Source organism: Manis javanica, chromosome 15 (genome assembly GCF_040802235.1).
Source record: "Manis javanica isolate MJ-LG chromosome 15, MJ_LKY, whole genome shotgun sequence".
Taxonomy (NCBI): Eukaryota; Metazoa; Chordata; class Mammalia; order Pholidota; family Manidae; genus Manis; species Manis javanica.
In genome coordinates this window covers 26,378,897-26,397,049 of record NC_133170.1, presented here as the reverse complement: position 1 = coordinate 26,397,049, position 18,153 = coordinate 26,378,897, and the positions used below count along the sequence as shown (strand labels likewise).

Sequence of the window (18,153 nt, the reverse complement as noted above, 5' to 3'; positions counted from 1 at the left end):
CAGAACCCACCCACAGGAGTAAACACAGAACACAGACCCTGGGCTGCCCACTGCCCTGGAAGGCAAGCCAGGTCAGGTTGACAGGGCCTGCTGGGCTTTCCGGCCACTGCAACAGCAAGGTGTGTTCCATATACCACCACACACACACACACACCATAGGAGGACACTGCTGAGTGGGCTTTCCCCAGAACATCCAGTCAGGAGCAGCCACTTCCCCTGCAGGCCAAGCCAAGTTGCCAGCCAGCCACCGAGCTCACTTGCTGAGGTCTGATCAGCCAGTAAGTCTGGCCTGTCTCACCCAGTCATCCCCCTGCCCCGCACGTGTCTCCAAGCCCGTTCCATAAATTGCATTAGCTGCTCGAGGCCTTCCAGTCTCACCCTCCCTGTGGTCCTTCTCTAACCCTTGCTTCCATGTGCCAGTCAACTCCCCATCCTCCTTCCTGGAAAGGCCCCTATTCTACATTCAACCATTGCTCAAGATCAGCTCATGGGATCCCCCTCTCAGGGATGTCTTCTCAGCGTTCCACATCCAGACGGCCTCTCTTTCTCATGTTTTCCTTGAGAGTTCATCTCTGCCACCCCCAGCACAAACCCCCTTCAGCCGGTCTCCATTTAGGCTTCAGCCTCAAGTCCCCTGGGAGGGTGCAGGGCTCCCACCTCTGGGATGCTAATGCTTCAGTCTGAGGCAGGCAGTTCATGCAAACCTGCCTAAACTTGGTTCACCGCAGCCCTACCACCTGCACGAGGCCCTCTGGACCCTTCATGGCAAAGGAGCAGGACAAGACTGTTAAGGACACTGAGCTAGAATGGGCGCAACTAGGCAGTTTTCAACAAAGCTTGAGAGATACATAGAAGGAGAGCTAATGAAGGGGTTGTTGAAAGGAAGGAAGTGGGTACTCTACCCTGGGGGTGTATCTGAGTGTGGGAGGAAAAGAGTGCACAAAACAAAAGGGACCATGGATGTAAACATATTTAGGAACCTGTATCTAGACAGGGTTCTAAAGCTGGATTTCTGTGGACACAGAAGAGGCTGCCCTGCCTTCATCTGGCCACCCGAGGGCGCTGTTAGAGTAAACAGGCTGCTCCTCTGGGAGGCTTCCCAACAGGCCAGCTTTGGGGTGGCCCTCTTGCTGCATTACCTTGTTTAAGGTGCAGCCAAGGTAATAGGGGAGCCACAAACTCCAGACAGCCATAGGCTGTTCCATATTCAAGCCCAGATGTAGTCTAGGGAAGTTGTCACACACACACACACAACTGCACCCCAAACCCTAAAACATCAAGTAGGACAGATTTAATGCAATCTCTATCAAATTACCAACAGCATTCTTCAACGAACTGGAACAAATAGTTCAAAAATTCATATGGAACCGCCAAAGACCCTGAACAGCCAAAGCAATCCTGAGAAGGAAGAATAAAGTGGGGGGGAATCTCGCTCCCCAACTTCAAGCTCTACTACAAAGCCACAGTAATCAAGACAATTTGGTACTGGCACAAGAACAGAGCCACAGACCAGTGGAACAGAATAGAGACTCCAGACATTAACCCAAACACATATGGTCTATTAATATACGATAAAGGAGCGATGGACATGCAATGGGGAAATGACAGCCTCTTCAACAGCTGGTGTTGGCAAAATTGGACAGCTACATGTAAGAGAATGAAACTGGATCACTGTCAAACCCCATACACAAAAGTAAATTCAAACTGAATCAAAGACCTGAATGTAAGTCATGAAACCATAAAACTCTCAGAAAAAAACATAGATAAAAATCTCTTGGACATAAACATGAGCAACTTCTTCATGAACATATCTCCCCAGGCAAGGGAAACAAAAGCAAAAATGAACAAGTGGGACTATATCAAGCTGAAAAGCTTCTGTGTAGCAAAGGACACCATCAATAGAACAAAGAGATATCCTACAGTATGGGAGAATATATTCATAAGTAACAGATTCGATAAAGGGTTGACATCCAAAATATTTAAAGAGCTCACTTACCTCAACAAACAAAAAGCAAATAATCCAATTAAAAAATGGGCAGAGGAGCTGAACAGTTCTCCAAAGAAGAAATTCAGATGACCAACAGACACATGAAAAGATGCTCCACATCATCAGAGAAATGCAAATTAAAACCACAATGAGATGTCACCTCACACCAGTAAGGATCACCACCATGCAAAAGACAAACAACAACAAATGTTGGCAAGGTTGCGGAGAAAGGGGTACCCTCCTACACTGCTGGTAAGAATGTAAATTAGTTCAACCATTGTGGAAAGCAGTATGGAGGCTCCTCAAAAAGCTCAAAATAGAAATACCATTTGACCCAGGAATCCCACTCCTAGGAATTTACCCTAAGAATGCAGCAGCCCAATTTGAAAAAGACAGATGCACCCCTATGTTTATCACAGCACTATTTACAAGAGCCAAGAAATAGAAGCAACCTAAGTGTCCATCAGTAGATGAATGGATAAAGAAGATGTTGTACATATACACAATGGAATATTATCCAGCCATAAGAAGAAAACAAATCCTACCATTTGCAACAACATGGATGGAGCTAGAGGGTATTATGCTCAGTGAAATAAGCCAGGCAGAGAAAGACAAGTACCACACGATTTCACTCATCTGTGGAGTATAAGAACAAAGGAAAAACTGAAGGAACAAAACAGCAGCAGAATCACCAAACCCAAGAAAGGACTAAAAGTTACCAAAGGGAAAGGGACTGGGAAGAATGGGTGGGAAGGGAGGGAGAAAGTCGGGGAAGAAGAAAGGGGGCCTTACAATTAGCATGTGTAATGTTGGGGGGCGCTCGGGAAGGGCTGTGCAACACAGAGAAGACAAGTAGTGATTTTACAGCATCTTGCTATGCTGATGGACAGTGACTAATGGGGTATGTTGGGGGGATTTGGTGAAGGGGGGAGTCTAGTAAACATAATGTTCCTCATGTAATTGTAAATTAATGATACCAAAATAAATTTTTTTTAAAAAAATTCTTAGTTGGCTTCTAATTGAGGTGGGAATGTTCTCTCTGAACCATTCTATGAGAAGTAGCTGTCTCCTATAGATCCATTCATTCTACATGTACTTTTTTAAGCCCCAACTTTGACCAGAGCACTGTGCCAAGTGCCACAAAGAACACATGCAGACCATGCCATTGTCCTTGAGAGTGTAAAGCACCCGCACCCATGTGTCCCATTACTAATATCGCGGCCAGTACCCCCCCACCTCTAGCTGGCTGGACAGCTCCTCTTAGGAGGGACTCCTCACAGGACTCTGACCCAGGCCCCGCCTGCTCTACACCCAGTGGAGGGGAGAAGCCCTCCCTTTGCACCATCTGCAGGAGCTATTAGCAGCACATTCTGTGGACCTAACTCACAAGAAACTCATCTCACCAACTGTATTTTCTAAAACAGTGGGAGCCCCAGACACAGAAGGCAGTTTGAGGAAGAAGCCAAGGCCGTCACCCTGAGCTTAGGTTCAGCCCTGTGAGGCGGGGCTAGGAGTTGTAATTAAAACGGTGACATGCGGGTTTTCATCTACCAAACTAGAAATCAGGATTCCACCTCTCAGAATACACCCTCAGGAGGTGATTCAGAGCACAGTCACTGTGACCCAGCAAAAACACGGTGAAATATTTTAAATCGCCTAAATGTCCAATAAGAAAAGTTTGTGTTGAGGCACACTCACCCCAAGGAATAGGGTGTAGAACTTTGCACATGGTGTCTGACAAATATTTGTGGACTAATTAATTTTTAATGTTTACAAAGAATGCTGGTGATGTTTCTTAAAATGGTGTATCACAATACAGAACTGTAAATATGGTATAAACCTTGTATAGTGTTTATTTTTAAAACACAGGAAGAAAATGCTTAAAATTTACAAAACTAAATTACAATTATTTCTGAGAGCTGCAATTTGGGTAAATAACTGTTAGTCTCTTTGTTACAGTTGTCAAATATTGTCATTATTCAGAAAATAACAAAGCTTTATTTAAAGGTCCTGGTGAGGTGCCATTGCTTGTGTCCCACAAGTATCCAATCCACCCCTGGGTCCCCAACACCCTCTCTCACCTGGGGGCAGTCCTGGCAGGTGGTCTTCCTGCACTCCAGCTTGAACCCAGAGATGACCCCCACCTGGACAGTGCAGTGGCACGTGGTGCACACGTCGATCATCAGGCTCCTTCCGGGCTGGAAGCAGAGGCACCAGGGTCAGCCTCCAGCACCGCGAGACCCTGGCCCTTCCACTCGCCTCAGCGGCCATCTCCCTGCCACCCCTCCCGTCTCCAGCAGCCGGCTCCCTTCCCTGACCCCCACCTCGAGTGCTGCGACGGCCGGAGGAGCGCCTGGGAGGGAGCCGGAGCAGTGGGTGAGGGGACAGACCTAAGCGCGTGCAGTGACATTAGAGCGCTTCTCGGAAGCAGAAATGATCGCGTGTCTGGGGTAAGGGCCGGGCGATGGGTGCTGGACAGCGGGCCCTTAGAGCACCCGCATGCCTGGGAAGCCCCGGGGGCAGCGGGAAGCAACGTGGGGATGGGTCTCCCCGGTTCCTTCCATTTCCAGTTCGGAATGGCTGAGCAGCCACCCCTGCCCCCCAGCTCGCCCTGCAGAAGAAGGCGGCCACTCACCGCGATGATGGTGCCATTGAGCACGCAGGCCTCCACGGGCTCTGCCAGAGAGAGAAGGGCAGAGCGCAAGGGTGTGGAACACTCTGGCAGAGACTGGCACACAGGCCCATCCCTGCAGGGTCCTCTCCTCCCGGTCCCGCCCCTCTCCCCACCCCGGCCCAGGCACCGTGGGTCCCACTGCCACTGCGCACGGCAGGCTCACTGCACCAGGCCTGCCAGGAGTGAGAACCTGCAGGCAGCGAGCACACAGTGAGAAGACCCCTGAGGTCCCCGAGGCAACAGCACCTGTCTGAGTGGTTCACACTTAGGGGCTGAGTGGAGGAAGCTTGAGCTTAGAAAAGAATAAATTCTATTCTGGAAATGTCCAGTCCCAAGAGAGAATCATGCAGAGTTCAGAGCAGGTGGTGGAGAGCATTGCCTGTCGTTACTGCTGCCTGTCTGTTGGCAGGGTGAGGGGTAGAAATTTGGAACACATTCCCCAACAGAACAATACTGCAAATGACTGGCAAAATGGCCTCTAGACTCAGAGAGGTCTGGGACCCAGTCCCAGTGGGGCCACCCACTAACTCAGGGAGCAAAGGGAGGTATGTCGGCAGCTGTCCTATAGATGACATGAGGTAAGGGTGTAGAGCCACCACCAAGCACAATGATTTCCAATAAAAGCATTAGGGACAGAGGGAAAAACTTTTTCCCTGCCCATTTCCCAGAGTTGCTAAAAAAGCAAAGAGCTCAGGAGCCCTTAGTGCAAAGAGGCTTGAAGGTGGGGCCCCAGAGGGCAATGCCTTACCACAGTGACAGGCGGGGCAACACTCTGAGGTCTTACAGCTTAGCTGGAAGCCCACGGGGCAGCTGGGGACCACCAGCTGGGGACAGGAGACATTCCGCTGTTCCACAAAGACCTGCTCCTTCACTCGGACACACTCATACACGATGCAGGGGTTTTCAGGGGATGACCAGTAAGAGCCAACCTGTAGTTAGAGCACTGGAATCGGGCAGGGCCTGGGTGGGGTCCCAATGGGTGGGTGCTGGGCTCTCAGGGAGCCTTTGGGGCTCAGAGGGTGAGGCCCATGCCAGGAAGGAGCAGGGCTCACCCCAGGTCCCTCAGTGAGCAAGCCAGAGTCACCCTGACCCAGGTCCTGCTCAGAGCACGTGCTCTCCTACCCATGCAGCCTTCACTTCCTGAGCTGGCACCTCAGGGCGGGGCCTCCTCCCCCTCAGCAGTGCTGTGAGCTGGGCACTCTGCCTATAGAGCAGCAGCAGGGCCAGCACAGAGGAGACGGGGAAGGGAACTCAACCCATTTCCCAGCTCAGGGCTACTTCCCACTCGCAGGGGAAATGTCGAGAGGCTGGGATGCTGGCATCTGAGCCCACAGCCCTGCAGCTGTCCCTGAGGCTTCCAGGCCTGCAGATGGGGGGAGGGGGGCTGACCCCAGGGCTGGCCACACGGGCCAGGAGCACTGCATGGCTCACGTGGAGATCTGCCTGGAGAATGTGTTTCTTCCAGCCCTATCCTGCAGGCCAGCTTCCGATGCATAAACAGGGGCACTGTGCCTGCCTGCTTCTGGCCCTCTCTCAGTTCCTGCTCACCTCCTTCTCTTTTCAGAAGAGGTGTAGAAAATGCCAGACCTGTGCAGCCAGTCTCTTCACCTCCATTTCTGACACCCATGGGAGGTCTGCCCCAACCCCAGGCCTCTCCCCTCTGGTTATTCACCTGCTGAGCCCAGGCCCCGGGATGCATCAGGAGGACCCTTTCCCACATAGCTGGTCCCTGACATGCTCCCAACAGCAGTGGCAGAACCACTGCTGACACCCAAGTCTTGCAGGTAAGAGGCAGATTTGAACTGAAGAAACTCAGGTCCCCTTATATTTGTAACCCTGATGTGGTCAGGGCTGTGTGAGCCCCAGAGGGAGATGAGAGCCTCCAGGGGCTGAAAGGACTGCATACTGAGCTTCACAGGGACCAGCTGTCAGCACCCATCATGACGGAGCAGCCTCTGAGCTGAGCTGGACCCTGAAAGGGAGAGTAAGACTGGCCTCGTTCCAGAATGGATGGGGAGCAGGGACCCAGGGCAGGGGATCCACAGGCAACTTGGGCTGGAAGGAGGAGGTGGAAGCCCTGGTGGAAAAACCCAGGGAGTCATTCCGTTATCACCACCGAGGAGCAGGGCCTGGCGGGGGAGGAGATGGGCAGGTCTGGAGCAAGACAGTCAACCCTTAGCCTTCCTTCCAACACAGTGCATTTGGGTCTTACTGAAAGGACACGGAAGCGCAAGGCCAGCAGGTGCCCCTCCTACTCTTCCAGAGCTCCCTGCGCCCCCAGGGCCTGGGCCCGCCCGCTTCCACCTTATGAATCAGAGTGAAAGAATTGTCATTTCCCCAGCACCTGGACCAAAATTCCCAAGGAGGGAATCCTCTGGGCTTCAGAAAATGACTTGATAAGCATCCAGTGTGGGGCCTGAGGCCGCAACGGAGGCAGAGAAGCTGCTCTGCTCTAAGAGAGCCAAGGTGCTGGGCTTGGGAGCCAGAATGGAAACCGCAGGGCGGCGAGGTGCGGGTCTGCCAGCGTGGCAAGATGCTACAGCCAAGTGGCAGAAATAGCTCGGGGACTTTGGGGGCTTCTCTGGGACATACATTTCTCCCGTGAAAATCAGTTCAAAGGCTGGAGGAGCCTGCCTGGGTCATGGTGGCACAGAGCTGTCTTGTGGAGCTTTGGAGGGGTGGCCAGGCCGTTCCCACACTGAGCACTCGGGGACAGCAGGACCTCAGATTCCCGGGCCAGCAGGAAATAATAAATCCCACAGGAGTTCACAGGCGCCCAGGGAAGGAACTGGGCTTCTCCCAAAATCCACAAATGGGATGTCAGAGTCAAGCTAACTAGTTCCTAAGGGACAAGGCGACCCTAGCTGACGTCTGGTTAGCAGCCGCAGCCAGAGTCAGCAACCTGCTCAAAGCAAAGGGAAGCAGAGGGACTCTCTGGAGTACAGATGGCATCAAGGCCAGTGCTGCCCCCAGAAGGGACACCCAGACTGGGAAGACCAGTGCTCCTCCCACCCATCCAGGGCCCAGACCTACGTTCTTCCAGTGAGACTGGAAGTCCCCGCGTGGTGAGCCAGTCACCACCTCACAGGCAGACGGCAGGCACTTCCCACAGCATTCACCTTCATGGAGGATGTAAGTGAAGCCCTGGAAATGTACAGAACAGCACGTGAGGACAGGCCACCCCAAGACACAGATGCTCTCGTTGGGCACCTGCTGTGCACTGGGCCTCAGGGCTTCCAGAGAAGCAGCCAGACTGGGCATCTCCAGCCGTGCCACCCATCGGCCTCAGGACCATGCTGAGGAGAGGTGGGGCAGCACCCGCCATGCGGGCACTGAGCTAGGCCCTGCTCCAGCTGAAGGGCCGCGCCCTGTCCTCCTCCCTCGAAGACCCACATCCAGCCCATGGGAGTGCCGACGACAGGCCAGCAGCCACTCAGCAGCAGCCAGCTGGCCTGACCTTGATTATGGTCAAATCTAGGGCACTTCACTGACTGGGGCAGAACATTCAGGATGCCTGGGAGGTCATCTCGGTTCTAACAGGGCGGATTGCCTCTATGAGATGAATACCTTGGTGCCAAGACCTCACACCCACGCACAGTGCTGAATCTCCCCACAGTGATGTGACATTTGCCTATAGTTTATGGGGCACAGTGAGATGAGAGCAACAGAGACCAACCTTCCCCAGAAAGCTTGCAGGGGGACCAGCCTCCTAGAAGTCTGCCAGCCCATCTTGCCTCTTGGAGGTCCCCCAGTCTGGCCAAAGCATTAAGAACTCGGATTGAAACCCTCCACTGGGAACTCTGAAGCCATGCACAGAGAACAGGCCAAACAATGATGTGTGTGCTTGTCCCAGGAGCCCCAGGAGGGAACCCAGGGCCACACTTCGTCTTGGGGCCCTGTCCTTGGGAGAGAAGCAATACTGTCATTGTTCAGTTTGGGGATGGGGGCTCTGCTCCCCAGGCACTCACAAGCAGGCCAAGAGGGAAGATGCGCACAGCACTGGCTATCAGCCTCGCTGGAGCCTCTCTCTGGAGGCACAAGCACTCCAGGGGTTTGGCTCAACTTCCCACCATCTCCATGGGACCAACTTACGTCCTGACCCACGTCACAGCGATGCCCAGGGAGCTATACCCCATCTTTTATCAGCTGAGATTCTAGTCATTTACTGTACATCTGTGACATACTTGGTACTTTGGAGGAGCCAACAGATTGAGATGATATGACCTAGACCCCCTCTACTCCAAGGCAGAATATACAAAGTGCCGTGAAAGAAGGCAAGAATGAAGGGAGCATGGAAGAGGGTTATTAATCCCTGGGGACCTACAATCATCCTGTGGCCCCTCTAGAAGGCTGGGCGACCTGGATTTATGCAGTCTTCATGTTTTCTGCTGCCTCCAACCACAGGCAAACACATCATCCACACGTGGGGTGACTCCCAGGTCACATGCCTGTTTCCAAAACCCCACCAACTTCTCATGCTCAGGTATTCGTAGCTGTATCACCAAATTTCCAGGCTGCCATCCTAAGATTCCCCACCATGCCTCCAACATCCCCATCTTCCCGCTACACAGCCAGGGCTCATCCCATCTTCCCAGCTCTCCTTTTCTCGTACTCCTCCCAGTCCTATAGTTTATGTAGGTTCAAATATATGTCTCAGACCCTTCTCCTTACTCTCCTCTCCATCCTGTCTTCCCTGACTCCCCACTTAAGAGTGGAATTAAGTAGGTCTAATATCCACCTAAGCTAAAGACAGACGCCACTGAAAAATTAATTCTTAATTTATTTAGCAGCCCAGTCCTTTAAACACAAGGGCCGTAGCCAACGTGGAGGTGGGAGGCATGGAGCACTGGACCCTTCCGTGTCCCTTCACTGGGCCAGACTGGCCCTTGCAGTGCTGGTGTGGCCTGAGAGAAGAGACCCGGGCAAGGAGCCAGGGTACTCCAGGTCTGCTGGCCTCAATCAGGCTGTGCAGCTACGGACAACGTCAAGCCCTGTGCTAGTCCTCTGCTTTCGGTCTGACAAGTGAGAACAGCCCTGCGTCTTCCTCCTCCTGGAAGAGGATTGTGAGAGTGAATAAAATCTACTTCCTCATATTCAGTCCCACAGGACACAGTTCCTAGAGCCAGGACTTACTCTGATTCTGGGCCTAAGGAGGGGGAATCAGGTGGTCATAGGCCTTCACAGAAAAACTCCTGCAGGGTTTATACCAAGGAACAGGAATTTCTCTTGCTGTCAACACGGAAGCAAGCAGGCCACAAGCCCACCTATGAAACCCCATGGGAAGCCCGCAATGCCCTTTGCTGCTCCACATCACATTTCTGGCATGAAGAGTAGTACCCTGGGGAGGGGGCTGGGAAGGCAGGTTTCTGCAGACCGTGACCTCAGGAAGGAAAATAGAGGGTAATGTGCTAATGTTGTTCTATGTGGTTTTTTGTTTCTGTTTTTGTTTTTGTCACAACCTAGACAGCAAATGAATTCCAGTGGGTGAGCCCCAGTGTCTCTGGTGAGACAGGACAAAACTGGTGCTACCATCTGAAAAACGAAGTCTGAGGTTGTCTCAGTCCCTGAAGCTTCCGCCTCAACCCAGCACACCACACAGATACACACCGAAGCCCAGCCTCCCACAGCCCCTCAGCTGTGACTAACCCTCTGCTCACTCGCCTGCCCCTGGGCCCAGCTTCTTTCTGAAACTGCCTCCAGCACCACAGCCTTTAGTCAGCTGGGTTTACAGCACATGACCTGCACCGCCCCTGAAGCTGGCTGGACCACAGCAGGGGACTGGACAGAGGACCCAATCCATGGGCCATGCCAGGCCCACCAATTCTCTCCTTAAGAAGTTAATCTATGGGACACAAAGATGGAATATGTTAGATTGCACAGGGATGATCCCTGAATCTGAAGAGGCACGTTGAGTTGAAGCCAGATTCAATAAAGGCATATGCAGATGAAAGCAAAACTCCTTCCCAGAGGAAGCTGGCCTGCAGGGAGCAGCTGGAGCAGATGGACAGAGAGAAGCCAGGACAGGATGGTGTAGCAAGGGGAGAGCAATGCCCTGTGGCCACAGAGTCACTCAAGTGTCCTGCACTTCTTGTCTGAGAGACTCCCCTGTCTTTTCCATAAACCCCTTTTTACTTTATCTAGTGGATTTTGAGGGGATTCTGTTCTTTGCAATCAAAACTCCCTCCTGAAACACAAACTATACCAGGTGCCAATTTTATAAAAATGACCTCTAGCCAGCACTCTCTTTACTTAATAGCATCACCTCCATGGCCTCTGGGAAGAGATGGAGGCAAACGTCTTCCAAAACTTAGATCTTGCAAAGGCATGCGGCCTACCGCAGCACCGCCCCCTCCGAGGGCACAGAGCAGCGCCGCTCCTGCTCACTGCCAGCAAAGCAGCCGCAGAGCAGGTGACCTGAACAGACGCTCCGCTTCTGGATTCACACTCAGGCCCCACCGTCCACCATCAAATCATGCACTTTCAAAACAGCATCAGGAGCATCACGTTCACTGCTGTTCTAGGAGCAACCACGAGGCGTATGTACTTGTCTGCCCCAGCTACTCCTGTCTAGCATCATCATCTCCTGATAATCCCACAGCAATGACAATAATGCATTACCAGCAAGCAGAATGTGACCTACAGTATTTCTGCACACAGCTGCTCCCTCTCTCTCTGGATCTGATCAATCTTAAGTGTGCAAGAGTAGAGTGTCCCATGACACCTGGGTGCCTGAGGGGCAGGCAGCACAACAAGAATGAAAAACTGAATTAAGAGAAAGTGATCTGTGTTTTCCACACCTCAAATTATACACATGGTCTGAAAAATCACCCATCTATGTGGAAGCACTATATATATAGGACATTGAAACAGGGAGAGTCTCAGAAAATTGGGAACATACATCTGTTCTAGGGATAGGCTAAGGTGATGACTGGGGAGAGAAGAAATAGGAAAAACTCAAGTTCTCTTTTGTAGGCATTTACTCCACATCTCAGCTCAAACCAATTCCACAGTTCTCTGGACTCAAGACCACACACCAGACATGGCCAAGGACTGAATCCAGAGGGAGGAAAGAGCAGCCCTTTCCTCATGCCCAGCCCCATTCACCTCCTTGCCGCTCACCTCTGGCCTTGAACCAGAAGCTGCTAAAGGGGCTTCCTCATCCTTTCCTAGGATGGCCCCATGCAGCATGCAGCCTCTCTGAGCCCCTTACCTCCCGGCAGCTGTCCTCGCAGGGCTTCTGAGAGCACTGGGCCACGCGCAGGCCCATTACCGCGTCCTCCATGTCTGTGCAGGTGCACACGTCACAGCCCTCCTCCCAGAATTGGCCCACGGGGTAGATGGTGCCTCTGTGGACGCACACCTGCAGACACAAGGCTTCCATGTGTGAACTCATGTGGCTCATTTAAACAAGAAGTGGAAGCATCTTCTGTGTGTTGGAAGCTGTGGTGGTTGCTGAGAACACAGCAATAAATAAAACAAACGAGGGCTCTGCCCACATGCAGGATGCTTATGAAGTGCATTCTGCCCTCTGCCCTCTGCCTTTCCCTGCCCACCGGTCCAACCTGGGAGGGGCCCTGTGGATCCTACATGGCCCACAGGCTCGGCTATAACACACTGGCTCCCCTAACTGCATTTACTCCCTCCCACGTCACACAGAGAGCTGTACCCTAACTCCCACATCCCTAAAGTCCTTGAACTTAGTGCCCATGCACAGATGACCCTCTGTCCCATATGAGTGGATTGACAGTGAGGGGGATTGGGCAGGGGCTACAGAATAGTGTCCCCTTGAGACCTGCCAATGACAAGGAACACAACAAGCAAAGAGTCTGAGGCACAAAGTACAGGGTGTGTTTGAGAGATGAGGGGTCCCTCCTGAAAGCACTACAGGCTATGGAAGGCACATGGAAAATGAGAGGACAAAGGCTGACTGAGGATCAGAACACATACAGCCTGGGATGCATGTGGCACACCATGCTCAGGCTTTGTTTGTAGAAGTGAGGTGCTGAGGAAGTTGCCTGATCAAGAGACTTAATGACAGTTTTGACATGAATCCCAAGTCTGCTCTCCAAAGCTCTGCACTGTCCTCCACCCTTACTCACATAACGGCATACAGATATTTCCAAACCATTATCCTATCCCTGCTCAGCCTTACAGCTTCTGTATAATAAATCAATTGAATGAGATCTTGTGTTCTTCTATCAAGAAGCCTGCTAAAAAATGTCACTCAAATCTCACTTCTAGCAGTCTATCCCAAAAGACAGGCTGGCAAAAATACAAAATGACAGATGCGCAAGGGTGGTAGTTACAGTGTTCTTGGTAATAGCAAAAGACTGGAGCAGGTCAAATGTCCATCAGTAGGGGACTTGCTGAATGAATTAAGGTGGATCTGTGTAATGGAGTACTATGCAGTTGTAAAAAGGAATATCATAGATCTCCATATACTGATACAAAATAATTTCTATTATATATTTTTATGTGAAAAAAGAAAAAAGAAAATATCAAAATATAATTTATAATACATTTTTCTGTAAGAAATGGGAATATTTATAATATATATAATATATATTTGCAATATATTACATATATAAACTATTATATATTGAAATGTGTATATACGTGTAATATTATGTATTTATATAATAGATATATTACATAATATATATTTTATAATTGCATTTATTAATATAATATATATTATATATGTAATTTGTTAATATTTCCAAAAAGAAAAAAATGGAAAGATATGCCAAAATCTAATGAAAATTGTGAATTGCAGGGGGAGAGAAGGAACAAGAAAAAGGAAAAAGGGATACAGGTGAGACTTCCAGGAATATGTCTTGTTTTATAATCTAGGTTTTAGAATCATTTAGGTGTTTTACATAGCAAAATATTAAATCAAAAACAACCTCTAAAAGTGGAAAAGAAGTTGAAATACCTGATTAACTGGATATCAAGGCAATGGCACAATCACACAAGGGAAATACTTATTCCAAATGACTTGAAAACCCAGAATTTCAGCCATATATCCCTAATGAATTATATTCTTAGGATAAAGAGAACCACAAGGAAATCTTGAACCTCTCCCAATAGTCTTAAATCATGCATAGTAACATCAGCATTATTATTTTTGAGCTGTCAAAAGTTATTGTAAGATAAAGCAAGAAAATAGTTCAGTTAATTACGTTAGGAAACTGAGATTTTTCAACCCAGAAGAGAACTGATACAAGTATAAATCAAAGAAATTCAGTAAAACCCCATAACCAAATTTGAATAAGAAATATCACTAGATGGATGGATGGATGCATGCATGGATGCATGAATTGATAGCAATAATAAATGAGTGAACTATCAACTAGTCTCTAAATAATCCATGTGGTCATATTGTTTCCTTAGCTAACCTAAAGAATGAACTCTTTATAGGTAGGGACTGTGTTATATACCCAGCCATGCTGAGCACCTAGTGGGCTCTCTGTAAATACTTCCTGAGCTCATTAAGTTACCCTGCAGGCTGAGATGGGGCTCTGACTGCTCACCCACCAAGCCGCACAGGAAGGAATGGGATTTCTTTTTCTCGGTGGGGCAGGAAGCAGTGAACTTGGCAAAGAGCCTATGAGGAGCAAATGTTCAGCCACCCCTCCAGCCAGAGCTGAGCAGCCCCCACCTTGTCAGGGAAGCAGGTTGTCGTGGTGCAGCCACAGTCGTTGGTGACAGTCGAGGCCAGGTAGCCCAGTGGGCAGCTCACTGTAGAGTTGACGCAGTTGCAGGCACACTCGTATTGGTCACAGCACTGGGTCTCCCGAAGGACCGGCGTGCGGTGCGGAGGGCAGGAGGGCGGGGGTGTCTTCTTGCACTCTTCCTTCCTGCAGGCTGGGGAGCAGCACAGGGTGATGCCTGAGCCCCGTCACACCCACATGGCACTCAGCCCAGGCTTGGAGGTGTTCAGCTGTGATCTAAGGTCCCAGGGAATGCTAGACCCAGAGTATTCAGTCATAAATGCACGTGAGCCCAGGTCAGGAGCTGTGGGGGCATTTGGTGCCCAGTCAGGCCAAAAAGCAGTTAGTCTGCAGGAAAATCAGAACTTATCAACCAGAGGAAGGTGAGGCTAGGACTTCTAGTGGAGGCGATGTGAAGGCTGCCTCGTCCTGCTCGGCCATCTTCCCGAGCACATCTGAAAGGGGTAGGGTCCTTCCAGCTGCCAACTCGCCAAGACTGTGGATGGGGAATCTCGGAGACCCACACAGGCACGCCACACACTGCCGGCACGTCTATGTGCTGGGAGCTTGTGTGGTCCCACCCCCACCTCTGCACCCAGGACAATCCCCTACACTGTTAGGTCCTCTGCAAGCCTGTCAAATCCACAATGTTGTTGCTTCAGTGCCACATCCCAGCCCTGGTTCTTTGCCAATTCCCACCTTCCCTCAAATACAACATTGTCCCCCTCACCCTCGAGGTCTTGATCTGGAAACTCAAGTGAGAGTCCAACCCAACAGGACGGGAGCCCTACTTGACTTAGATGGGTCTTCTCAATAGCTGAATATAGGATTCAGTTTCCTGACAAGGCTCAGTTTAGTCCAACCCTATGCTTAAATTACAGTATTTATGGATGAAATACATAAGCATACAGACAGGGAAATCTATAAATTTGGGAGTAAGATTCAGGGCTGAGAACAAACCAAGGGACTTTTTCCTGCCCTCTGGTGTGTGGAGTCTGGGAATGAATGAAAATAGAATCAGAACCTTCCTCACACCCCCAGCTGCCTGTCACACAGCCCAGGAGGGAGGGGGCCTATGACTGTGCCCACAGCCACAGCACCTTCAGCAGCTCGCCAGTAGGAGGGTTCTGCAGAATTCAATCCAGGTGCGACCTTAACCCCTCCTTCCAGACACACCCCAAGCCCAAAGTCAGCTAATTACAATACAAGACGCCTTCCCCAGGCCAGGCCAAGAGAGAGTAGCCCCCCCACACACACCCTCCTCATCCACAGAGGCTTTACCACAGGTGAAGACGGGTTTGCACTCGCCGGGATTGGTCAGCGTCAGCTGGAAACCTCCTTCACAGAAAGGTACCGGGGACTGGTCACAGCTCACCTGGTCACACACTGAAGGCCAGGAAAGAACGTCCACTCAGAGCTCAACAGGGTTACTCTTGAATTACCTGTGAGCGGTGCCCTGCATTCCTAGTCATGCAGACGTTTCCCATTTGGAAAGATGATGATAATAAGATAAAGGGAAAGAGAGAGAGGGATATAGATAAACAATAGATATAGATAGATAGATAGATAGATAGATAGATAGATAGATAGATAGATAGATAGACGATGGATAGAAGATTGATCCATTGATAGATCACAGTCATGTGATAAGCTCATGCTGATTACTCTTGTCAACTGCTAGAATTTCAGATCTCCTCAAGGTCACTGGAAGCTTCTAGGCCTCAATTTTGTCTTCTGCTATGTGGGAAGTCTACCCTTTAGGGTCAATCTAAGGATGTCATGAAATCCAGTGAAGGAAAAATCCCTGGCACATTACAGAAGCTTAATAATGTCCATAAAATGAGGGATTTGAATGGAAGGATCTACCAGTTCTCTCCTGTTAGTATTCTAAGATCTATTTTATACAAATTGTTCTCAAGTCAGATCTCCCTCTGAGGGACCTCTGTTTATCCCCAATAAATTTCATCACGTAAATAGATCCCTCAGGCTAGTTCATTCTTTTTAGACCCTTGTACCGTCCCTTGATCTATTTGCTCTCCCTTGAAGATCTGCATCACTGCCAGTTTTGCAGGCCTGTCTCCATCTGTATGATTGATGGGCACACTGGACAGGCCGGACAGGCTCCCTGTGCAATCCTGTCATGTTAACCACCATCACATCAGCTCTGCACTTGCTCAGGTAAACCATTATGCAGCCCAGCACTTGCTGTGGGGTCTGCAAGCCGATATCAAACTCTTTGACAAGTAACTTACTGCAATCAAGGTTCCCTGTGCAGCCTTCCCTACATCCTTAGATTATTTTATAGAAAACGAAAATGGGTTATTTTGGCATAGCTTTTTCTTCAGTAAATCTCTGTGTATTCCGCACCCCCCACCACTGATTACCTTTCTTCTTTTAATGCTTTCAAACCTCACATTTAATAATTCACTGCAGAATTTTTCTAGAAAGCAAATCCTATTTTCCAAAGGTTGCTCTTCCCATTTTTTTGGAAAATCCAGTCAGCCTCACCCACCCCCTTCCACTCAGCCACCCCTGTCAGCACGCCCACGTCGTTCACCCGGGGCTGAGGCTGGGGTCTGGGCGGGGGAGCGGCACCCAAGGCGGGCCACGTACCACACTCATACTCTGGGCAGCACTGGTCTGCGCTCTGGCGGAGACGGGCCACTTCGCACGGGCCACATGTGGGAGCTGGAGGGGAAGAATGCCGCAAAGCCAGAGAAACAAATAAGGGCACGGCCTGGGGGTGCTTAACACGGTGCAGACTCTCACCCACCGGAAAACAGCAGAGGTGGGAGCAGCTGTGGGACCCCTGATGAGCGCCCAGCACCTCCTGCTGACCCCCTCACATGAACCCTCCCAGAGACTCTGAGTCCGTGGGCCACAGGGACACAGAGGGCAGGGTTAACCTCTGCAGGTGCAGAAAGGGGACCCAAACCCAGCAAGGTGAAGCGGGGCCTGGCACCGAGAAGGACAGGTCAGGTAGAGGAAATCTCCCCAGAGCAGCAAGTGGGGCGGAGCTCACCTCTGGCAGTGGAGCAGGGCTGTGATGTGCAATTGACCGTCCGACCACTGAGGCACATGCAGATCTGGCAGGGCTGGTGGTCCAGGACCCAGGTTTCCAGGAACTGAGGGAAAAAGAGGTTCAGAGAGGGCCCAGGCTGCTTAGGGCACCCAGCCCTGGAGTGGCAGGAAGTGAGCCCTCCCCCACCCCTAGCTGGGTCTCCCCTCGGCCAGGGCCAAGGCCTGCACCACCCCTCTGTTGGAAAGGTCAGGGGAAGCTCTGAGAAGCACTGGGGTGCCCAGAAAGGCCTGCGCATACTGCTTAGTGAACCCAGGGACGACAGACTACGGATTCTGGAAAACTTGGGGGCTTCCAATGCAGTCTTCTCTGTTGGTGGCACTGAAACTAAGCAGAACAAGAGAAACAGGATCCCTGTAGGTGCCACTGGTGGCTTCTCAAGCCAAAGGAGAAGCTGGGTGGCCTGAGGAAAGGCTCCATTTAGTTCTGGAACTGGTTTAAGACAGTGTGGCAAGAAGAGTCAAGACAGAACAGCACAGTGTCACGTCATGGTGCGGGCAGTGATTTTAGGGACCAGAGAGCAGTTCCCCAGATAAGGGCTCACTGGGTTGGTACAGCGACTTCCTCAGAGGTGGGCCCAGCCCTACAGCATAAGGGCCTTGAGGTCAGGAAGCCCAAAACTCCACTGTCCACTTTGCAGCTCTGTGCCTCAGTTTCCCTGCTGAAGGGAGGGCACTCAAGCCCACCTCGTGGGATTGCT

At 50.8% G+C, this 18,153-nt stretch overlaps 1 protein-coding gene across 3 annotated transcripts in view; it reads right to left on the bottom strand.

Annotated features, from left to right (window-relative positions):
* Positions 1-18,153, bottom strand: part of VWF (von Willebrand factor) — a 133,505-nt gene that overhangs the window by 10,435 nt on the left and 104,917 nt on the right. For all 3 annotated transcript variants that reach the window (XM_073223293.1, XM_073223294.1, XM_073223295.1), the window contains exons 39-47: positions 17,397-17,499; positions 16,988-17,062; positions 15,656-15,760; positions 14,323-14,528; positions 11,872-12,021; positions 7,695-7,805; positions 5,410-5,590; positions 4,623-4,663; positions 4,069-4,185 (exon numbers count right to left, since the gene is read on the bottom strand). In XM_073223293.1, the coding sequence (XP_073079394.1) occupies positions 4,069-4,185; positions 4,623-4,663; positions 5,410-5,590; positions 7,695-7,805; positions 11,872-12,021; positions 14,323-14,528; positions 15,656-15,760; positions 16,988-17,062; positions 17,397-17,499 (1,089 nt within the window). The remainder of the gene's footprint in view (positions 1-4,068; positions 4,186-4,622; positions 4,664-5,409; positions 5,591-7,694; positions 7,806-11,871; positions 12,022-14,322; positions 14,529-15,655; positions 15,761-16,987; positions 17,063-17,396; positions 17,500-18,153) is intronic.